At 57.0% G+C, this 9605-nt stretch overlaps 1 protein-coding gene across 1 annotated transcript in view; it reads right to left on the bottom strand.

The window, feature by feature from the left end:
• Positions 1–629: 629 nt before the first annotated feature.
• The window catches only part of PNPLA6 (patatin like phospholipase domain containing 6), a 24672-nt gene continuing 15696 nt past the window's right edge, over positions 630–9605 (bottom strand). The window contains exons 7-20 of the mRNA XM_025367821.1: positions 8702–8880; positions 8445–8508; positions 7994–8162; positions 7642–7824; positions 7350–7468; positions 6930–7086; positions 6133–6249; positions 5978–6047; positions 5418–5534; positions 3558–3859; positions 1612–1728; positions 1267–1363; positions 1061–1170; positions 630–905 (exon numbers count right to left, since the gene is read on the bottom strand). Coding sequence (XP_025223606.1) covers positions 831–905; positions 1061–1170; positions 1267–1363; positions 1612–1728; positions 3558–3859; positions 5418–5534; positions 5978–6047; positions 6133–6249; positions 6930–7086; positions 7350–7468; positions 7642–7824; positions 7994–8162; positions 8445–8508; positions 8702–8880 — 1876 coding nt within the window. The 3' untranslated portion in view covers positions 630–830. The remainder of the gene's footprint in view (positions 906–1060; positions 1171–1266; positions 1364–1611; positions 1729–3557; positions 3860–5417; positions 5535–5977; positions 6048–6132; positions 6250–6929; positions 7087–7349; positions 7469–7641; positions 7825–7993; positions 8163–8444; positions 8509–8701; positions 8881–9605) is intronic.

The following is a 9605-nucleotide window of genomic DNA, read 5'->3' as shown; positions in this document are numbered from 1 at the left end:
TCGCCTGTGGCCCCAGCTATCTGGAAGGCTGAGGCATGAGAATCGCTTGAATCCAGGAGCGGGAGGCTGCAATAAGCTGAGATTGCATCACTGCACTGCAGCCTAGGCAACAGAAAGAGACATTGTCTCAAAAATTAAAAAAACAAAAAAAACAAAACAAACAAACAAACAAAAAACCCAAAACCCCACAAAATTTAGCTGGGCATGGTTGTGGCTGCCTGTAATCCCAGCTACTCAGGAGGCTGAGGCAGGAGAATCGCTTGAACCCGGGAGGCGGAGGTTGCAGTGAGCGGAGATCATGCCACTGTACTCCAGCCTGGGTGACAGAGTGAGACTCTGTCTCAAAGGAAAAAAAGAAAAAAGAAATTGAGGGATGCCACATCGGGCCTCCAAGAACACCTGTGAGCCGGGGAGGGTGGCATGGAATGTTTGGCCCTGTGGTCTGGAGTCAGCACTGGCTTCTGAGAGCCAGAGAAGGGGCAGAGTGGGGACAAGAACCTAGTGGGGCCCCGTGTGGATTCTAGAAAGGCACTTCCTGTGGGGGGCAAGCACCAGGTGGTGTCAGACCCCAGCCCCAGCCACCCTGAGCACAGAAGGTGGCTCCCCAACCTAAAGACGACAGGAGGTCATTTCCAAGAGGTGAGTTTATTGGGGGAGGGGACTGGTCAAGTCATCAGTGCAACACGGCATCCCCGCTCAGGGCAGGTCGGTCCAGTGTGTGAGCCCCGGGGGTCAAGGCATAGCAGCAGGAGGGGAGTGAGCTACCCCCACAGGGCCATCCCCAGCCCAGTCCAGGGGTGGGGGGAAAGGGGTGACCCCTGGCGAGGTCCTCAGGCATCTGTGGTTGAGCCGGGCGGCTCCTGGGGCAGACAGTGTCGGTGCCGGAGAATCGACTTCTCCTCCTCCTGCAGGGACAGGTCACATACACGTCACCCAGCACGGGACACTGATATGTCACTGCGCACATGTCAGCCAGCACCCAGCATCTCAAATACACCCCTCCAACTGTATTCATGACTCTCTGGGGGATGTGAGGGGACCCTGGGCTCCCCACTCTCACCATCTCAGAGGCAGTGCTGGGGCTTGCGCCCTCCGGGGACCCCCCTTCATCCCTCGAGCAGTCGGGTCCGGCGTCCTCCTCATACTCTGTCAGACAATCTGACTCCTCTCCTGGATTCGGAAAGCAGGGCATGGGTGAGGGGATCAGGGCTGGCCTGTCATCTCCAGCCACTCCCCTCCCTCTTGGGGGTCCCCTGGGCCCCTCACCGTCAGCACAGCCATCGGAGACATAGCTTGTGGGGGGCTCAATCCGGGACACGATCTCTGCCAAGTCGGTGAAGCCAGAGCTTGGGAAGGCAAGCACCTGTGGGGTGACATTGGTGAGGCTCCTGGGGGGGCCCACAGAGTCTTGGGGCCCCTGGGGGGCCTAGTGGTCCACTGGGGGCTCAGAGGAGATCCTAGGGTGGGAACTCTCTGAAGTCAGTGGAGGTCTGAGAGCTCAGCAAAACCCAGGGATATATGGGGTCATCTGAGGTTTGGGGGAGACTTTAAGGGGGCTTAGGTTCTGGAATCACTGGAGTCAGAGTGGCCCTGGGGGCATCACAGGCTTACATCTGCACGGCGGCTCTCATTAAGGTCTGCAGACCGCCGGTCTGTGAGCATTTTCTCAATGACGTTGCCACGGCTCCAGCCTCCAAACACTGCCTTCCCGTACTGGTAGCCCACATCCTGCGGGAAGTGAGGGGCTGGGTCCATGTCTGCAACTCCGTTTTGCTTGTCCCCACTCTGTCTGCCCCTTCTCTGGCCCCTTAAAAGCCTGATGCTCTGGGGGAATTGGCATTTGAGACTCAACCTATTTCAGAGTCAGCTGCACATAGCACACTCTCCCACATATCCCCTGTCCTGCGCTTGACAGACATTACCAATCAATCTCTCCATGTTCTTTCCCACTCAGCCCCATGCAGGGTGTTGGGTAGCAAATAACACAAACTGGTGATATGTGAGCTTATTTTGAAGTCTGCAAACAGGCAGTACATCTGCGGATATTGCCATCTCCCAAGCCCACAGCAAACATCTTGAATTTCTCATGGCATGGTATCCCAGTGAGCCCCCAAGGGACATCACATATTTCTTCTCAGACTCAGGGCTTCTGGGCTGCAGCTACTGATCAATTTTTCTTTTTTAAAATTTTTAAAAATTATTTTTATCTTTAATTTTTTAAATTAATATTATTTTTTGAGACAGAGTCTCACTCTGTCACCCAGGCTGGAGTGCAGTGGCACAATCTTGGCTCACTGCAACCACTGCCTCCCAGGTTCAAGAGATTTCTCCTGCTGCAGCCTCTCAAGCAGCTGGGACTATAGGTATGCGCCACCACACCCGGCTACTTTTTGTATATTTAGTAGAGACGAGGTTTCACCTTTTTGACCAGGCTGGTCTTTTTTTTTTTTTTTTTTTGAGACGGAGTCTCGCTCTGTCGCCCAGGCTGGAGTGCAGTGGCGGGATCTCAGCTCACTGCAAGCTCCGCCTCCCGGGTTCACGCCATTCTCCGGCCTCAGCCTCCAGAGTAGCTGGGACTACAGGCGCCCGCCACCTCGCCCGGCTAGTTTTTTGTATTTTTTAGTAGAGACGGGGTTTCACCGGGTTAGCCAGGATGGTCTCGATCTCCTGACCTTGTGATCCGCCCGTCTCGGCCTCCCAAAGTGCTGGGATTACAGGCTTGAGCCACCGCGCCTGGCCGACCAGGCTGGTCTTAAACTCCAGACTTCAAGTGATCTGCCCACCTCGGCCTCCCAAAATGCTGGGATTACATGCATGAGCCACTGTACCTGACCCTTTCTTTTTCTTAGAGACGGAGTTTTGCTCTGTCTCCCAGGCTGGAGTGCAGTGATACAATCATAGCTCACTGCAGCTTCGAACTCCTGGGCTCAAGTGATCCTCCCACTTTAGTCCCCCGAGTAGCTGGGGTGACAGGCGTGCACAACCACATCTAGCTAATTTTTTATTTTTAATCTTTGTAGAGATGGAGTTTTGCTATGTTGCCCAGGTTGGTCTTGAACTTCTGGCTTCAAGCAATCCTCCCACCTCAGCTTCCCAAGGTGCTGGGATTACAGGCATGAGCCACCATGTCTGGCCCCCTGATCAGTTTCAATTGGCTTGGGCTATGGCACATTTTTCAGGGTCGGTGGCACATAACACACACACCGCTACATCCCTCTCCTGGACCTGTGGCAGACATTACTACTTCATCACTATTCTCATTCCCGCCAAGGCAGAAATGGTATTAGAAATCACTATACAGTGCTTCCGGGGGGACAGTTGGCCCATAAAGAGAAAGTTCATACACAGCACATGCACAGCCACACCCCCACCACATCCCCTGCAGACATCACTAATTGATCACTGATCTGTTTTCCACAGATTCCAGATAGGATTCCTGGATTTCTCCCGGATTCCTCCCCCTCCTGGATTCCTCCCCCTCACACTGCTCTGAGCTTTAAGTAGCAAAGCTTTGCTGGACCACCTATGCAGGCGCCATGCCACTCCTGCCCACTCACATAGATCTGGTCGAACTTCCCGAAGTCCATGGTCTTGAAGCAGTCGATGGGCGGGCGCAGGTACTCGCAGTAGGAGCTGGACTTGACAACCTCTAGCTGCCGCACGCAGGACACGTAGGCCAGGCGGGACTGGATTTCAGCCATGTCTGGAACCTTCACCTTGTCCGCCCAGGGATTCAGCCGCTTCCACAGCAGCCACCAGCCAGACAGGCTGTCCCCGTAGGTGCTGAGGTCCGTCTCGTCCTGGCTCCCCACGTCGATGGCGATGACCGTTTTGGCACCCATGCTGCGGGCGATGTCCGCTGTGGGGTCAGAGGGGTCAGCGGGCTGCTCCTCTCAGGGGCAGGGGGCACAGATGTGCAACCCAGTCCCACAGACGCCATATACAAATGATCACGAAAAAAAAAAAAAAAAAACAAACCCCACACATGAAAACAACATGCTGTCATGTACAGGGAATAGAAATGATGCAACTGAAGTTGAGGAGTGGGGTCAGGTGTGGGGAGGCTTTGTTTTATTTTTTGAGAGAGTCTCACTCTGTCACCCAGGCTGGAGTGCAGTGTACGATCTGGGCTCAGTGCAACCTCCACCTCCTGGGTTCAAGCAACTCTCTTGCCTCAGCCTCCCGAGTAGCTGGGATTAGAGGCACACACCACTATACCCGGCTAATTTTTGTATTTTTAGTAGAAACCGAGTTTTCACCATGTTGGCCAGGCTGGCCTCGAACCCCTGACCTCAAGTGATCCACCCGCCTCAGCCTCCCAAAGTGCGGGGATTACAGGCGTGAGCCACTGTGCCCAGCTCAATAAAGCTTTATTTATACAGTCAAACAGAGGGCAGGATTCAGCCTGTGGGCCATAGTTTGCCCATCCCGTCCTATAAGATTGTGAGTATGTGTGCAGCTAGCGTACATGTCTATTCGTGTATGCACACTTCTGGGGTGTGAAATTTTAAGTTGTGTACCTGCCCACCTCTCACCCGCACCCATAAAGGTGGCAGGCATGGCTTAACTTAGTCAGAGGTGCCGCATCCTATCTATGTGTGTGCACATCCCTGCATGTTTGAGGGAACGTGAAGGACAAGTGGGACAGACTGGTATACATAGGCAAATGCCCTATTTCACTGACACACGTGTTCATCTGTGCACATGTACCTGTGTGTACACATGTGTGTGAGCTCTACCTGCCCCTGAGAGAAAGCATGTGGGTGTGTAGCCAGTGTGCACACATATGAATGTTGCATTCCACCTGCATGTCCCCTGATGTGCTTGTGGACATGGGCACCTGTCCCTCTTGTACGTACATCCACTTGTGCTTAACACAGCACGCCAGGAGGTAGATGTAGATTTCTTTTTTTTTTCTTTGAGTCAGAGTTTCAGTCTTGTCACCCAGGCTGGAGTGCAATGGCACAACCTCGGCTCACTGCAACCTCTGCATCTTGGGTTCAAGTGATTCTCCTGCCTCAGCCTCCTGAGTAGCTGGGATTACAGGTGCCCGCCACCATGTCCAGTTAATTTTTTGTCTTTTTAGTAGAGACGGGGTTTCACCATGTTGGCCAGGCAGATCTCAAACTCCTGACCTCAGGTAATATGCCTGCCTCAGGCCTCCCAAAGTGCTGGGATTCCAGGCTGAGCCACCGCACCCGGCCAGGATGTAGATTTCAACTGCACATGTCACTGTCCACAGGCACCTCCATGTATCATCTTGTGCACGTGACTGTATGTGTGTGTGTGTGTGTCTGCACCCCTGCACGGGTGGCTTCGGCATGTGTCCCGTCGTTGAGCCTGTCTGTGTGCCCATGCGTGTGTGTGTGTGGTGCGGGAGGTGCTTGCCTGTGTGGGTGGTGCGGGCAGCCACTTGCCTGGCAGGTTGTTGATGTAGCCGCCATCCATGAGTAGGTGCCCGTCCTTGGGGTCGCACAGCGGCGGCAGGTAGCCCGATAGCGTCATGCTGGCGCGCACATACCGCCACAGGGAGCCTGCGCGGTGGGACACACAGACACAGACACGCACAGACACGCTCAGACACTCCGGAGGCCCGGCCAGCCCGGCGGGCTTGCTGACCTGGGACGTTGTTAACGTAGCACCCATCCACCAGCAGGTGCCCGTCCTTGGGGTCGCACAGTGGGGGCAGGTAGGGGCAGTAGGAGGCGCTGGCCCGGATGTAACGCCACACACAGCCTGTGGGGATGGCGTGACGGGGGTAAGCCGCCCGACGAGTCTCCCTGCTCCCCTCCGCCGAGGACGGACGTACCTGGGGTCTCCGGGGCATTAGTGGGTGGCGGTTAGTGGTCGGCGATCGGGCCAGGGTGGACGGTCACTCGTGTTAACAACGTCCCAGATGTTCAGCGGCCCTCCCGGAAGCATCCCCCCAACCCCACGTGGTGTCAGCGGTTGCTGCAGGCTGGGCGGGGACACCCACCATCTTTGTGGACTCGCATGGCTGAGGCGGTGATATCTGTGGTCACGTTGAAGTAAGGCAGCCACAGGTCCTGCGGGGACAGGGATCAAGGTGGGGGAGGAGCAGGGGACTCCTTCGAGGAGGGGCAGGCAGGGCAGGGGACGGGGTGGGCCTACCTCAATCTGTTTATCCTGGAAGACCCGGTGGATGCTGCGGTTAAAGGCAGACCCAGTGAACATGGAGGTAACTGGGTACGTGAGGTCCAACACAGGTTCCAGCACTGAAGTCATGCTCTAGGGACAAGGGCGCCAGACAGGGTCAAATAGGAGTCACGTGGGGTCACAGATAAGGTTCACCAATAGGGGGTGAGCAAGGAGCACTTAGGGGCCAGGTGCAGTGGCTCACGCTGGTAATCCCAGCACTTTGGAGGCCAAGGTGGGCAGATTACTTGAGGCCAGGAGTTCGAAAGCAGCCTAGCCATCATGGTGAAACCCCATCTCTACTAAAATACAAAAAAATTTGCCGGGCTGGTGGGGCGCGCCTGTAATTCCAGCTACTCAGGAGGCTGAGGCGGATAAATCACTCCAATCTGGGAGGTGGAGGTTGCAGTGAGCCAAGATCGCGCCACTGCACTCCAGCCTGGGCGACAGAGCGAGACTCAGTCTCAACAACAACAAAAAAAGGAGCATTTAGGGATGATGTGGTCACCCAAGGCCGTTCACAAAGCGGTCACCAAGGGCCCTGGGTGCTCTAGTTGGGGGTTATGGGTTAGGGTCAGTAAACAGGAGGTCCCAAAATGGTTACCCAGAGTTCTAGAAGCATATCTATAAAAGTCCGGACAGCTGGGGTTTACAGTTTGAATCAGGAAGGGTAACCCTGACCCCGGAGTCTCCCCCATGGGATCAGATTAGGGTGGAGCCACGGGTTTTATGGCACTCCTGGGGTGCCGCAATCCCTCCTCCCAACACCACACCTTGGCCCACTCCCGGGCGCGCTGCTTCGTGCGGCTGGCGCTGCGCTCCTCCGCGTACAGCGCTCCGATGAAAGAGCCAATGGACGTGCCGCCAACTAGGTCCACGGGGACCCCCGCCTCCTCTAATGCCTTTAGCACTCCGATGTGCGAGCAGCCCCTGACGGGAAAATGGGCCCCAGTGACCCGCTAGGCCCCAGCAGCAGGAACTCCCCTGCCCCCACCTCCTCCCACCTCCCACACTGCTAAGGAACAAAGGACCCGCCCCTACCCACGGGGTCTCCCACCGGGAGGAAGCTCCACCCTCGGACACCCAGGCCCTGCCTCCAGGAGCAAGCCCCGCCCCCACGGTTTCTCCCAGGAAGCAAGCTCCACCCCCGGATATCCAGGCCCCGCCCCCAGATAGCAAGCCCCGCCCCTCACCTGGCCCCGCCCCCGCCCAGCACAAGGGCAATGGTGTTCCCTGTGAGCACCCTCGCCAAGCGGGAGAAGTCGCTGTGCCGGTCCGCACGCCTGGAGAAAACCTTCTCGTAGAGCTCATGCTGGGATGGGGGAGATAGCCGCGACCGAGGAGCATGAGGGCGGGGTCCAGCGGATCCCCCAGGGGCACTCTGACCTTCGAGCCCGTCCTCAACTCTCCCAGGCCCCGCCCCAATATCCCAAGCCACGCCTGGTAGCCACGCCCCTGGAAGGTGGGGGCCGGCCCGCTCCTCACCAGCTTGGCAGGGCTGCGGCGTGAGAACAGGCGGCGCGGACAGCGCAGGTGCAGGTGCCCCGAGCACCAGCTGCGCATGTTGAGCCACTCCACGGTGCGCGTGGGGCCCGCGCCCTCCTCTCGGTGGAGCAGGACGAGCTGCTTAAGGGCGCGCACCGCCGTGTTCTCCAGCATCTGCTCCAGCTGCGGAAGACGGACGGCAGAGGTCACTAGCCACCCCACTACCACCTGGCCACACTTGGGTCCCTGATCACCTACCCCCACGGCGAGGGTACACGTGGCCTGGTGCAGGCACGGAAGGGCAAGGGATGGGGCCCGAAGCGGGTGAAATCAGGGGGCACAGCCTTCCAACCTGGCCGAGGGTGGGCTCCTGGTCCCCCAGGCCCACGATGAGGATGCAGTCGGCCTGTCGCAGGCAGCGCACGGTCCAGGGCGTCAGCGAGGCGTCCGTCTGGTAAAGTACGATACGGTGTGCATCCTCCTGCTGGGCCAGCCACCCTGACAGCCGGAACTCTTGGATGCTAGGGTAGGATGAGGGCAGCGTCATCCTGGGGCTGGCCTGGGTTCAGTGTGCTCCCCGAGACCACAGAGCTCCGTTGCTGGGAGGAACTTAGACACCCAAACCCCCACCATGGAAGTCCGTGCCCTGGTGGGCAGATTCACACCACTGCGAAACTCCCCGTTGACCTACGGGTAGGACGCATGCTCCGTGGTTGGAAGCCGAGAACTTGAACTCAGGTCTGAAAGAATTTGAGGCTCCAAGCCCACCCATCACCCTACCCACTCCCTTCTGCAACACACACCTATCCAGTGCGGAGGCCCCCAGGCGTGCCCGGATGATGTCACTGTTAAGGAGTAGCGTCGGACCTAGGGGTAGGTGGGGAAGGGAGGCTGGGAACCATGGTCCACAGGGCTGGGGCCTCACTCAGAAAAGAATATCCATTACCCCACCCCGGTGGCCCTGTTCCCCTCCACCCCCCAAATGACCTACCCGAACATCTTTCACTCACTAATGTCCCACCCACGGCCAGCCCCCACCCATGACCCTCACCCCACTGACCAATGGCCTGCAAGGCATGCTGCAGCTCCAGCGTGAAGGCCACCATGGGGACCTCAGCACACACGGGCAGGACTGCCACCGTTGCCAGGTTGCTGGCTGGGTTGGTGAGTTCCGAGTGTGGGGGCACACCCAGCCCAGAGCCTGCTGAGAACCCAGTGGATGAGATTTGTGGTGCAAACCTGTGTCTAGAGAGATGAACCCTCCTCCTCCTCCTCTTCTTCCTCTTCCTCCTCATCTGAAGTTCCTGCTCCTCTGCTCCCAGACTGCAGCCTCCAGCTGCCCAGTCTTGACTCTACCATACTGAAAACCATGGGTCTGGTCCTGGACCCCCAGCCTTAACTACTATCCCCTCTTTTGTTAAAACCTGGCCATCCACCCTCCACTTTGGGCCCTGATCACCTCAGTGGGATCCATTACACAACTCTACAACCATTCAGATTCACTGTGCTTGGGAGATCAATGGGCCAGTGTCCCTGCCCCATTCTGGTCTTGGTTCCTCTGTCTAATGGGGGACCTGAACACAAAACGAGGCAGAAATAAAGCTACTTTTAGCCTGGTCAACATGGAGAAACACTGCTCTACTAAAAATATAAAACAATTAGCCAGGCGTGATGGCATATCCCTGTAATCCCAGCTACTTGGGAGGCTGAGGCAGCAGAATCACTTGAACCCAGGAGGCAGAGGTTGCAGTGAGTCAAGATCATGCCACTGCACTCCAGCCTGGGCTACAGAGCGAAACCCTGTCTTAAAAAAAAGGAAAAGAAAGGCCGGGCGCGGTGGCTCAAGCCTGTAATCCCAGCACTTTGGGAGGCCGAGACGGGCGGATCACGAGGTCAGGAGATCGAGACCATCCTGGCTAACACAGTGAAACCCCGTCTCTACTAAAAAATACAAAAAACTAGCC

The sequence above is a fragment of the Theropithecus gelada genome, chromosome 19 (assembly GCF_003255815.1).
Source record: "Theropithecus gelada isolate Dixy chromosome 19, Tgel_1.0, whole genome shotgun sequence".
Lineage (NCBI taxonomy): Eukaryota > Metazoa > Chordata > Mammalia > Primates > Cercopithecidae > Theropithecus > Theropithecus gelada.
The sequence above is the reverse complement of the archived record's forward strand: the minus strand, read 5'-3'. Positions and strand labels throughout refer to the sequence as shown.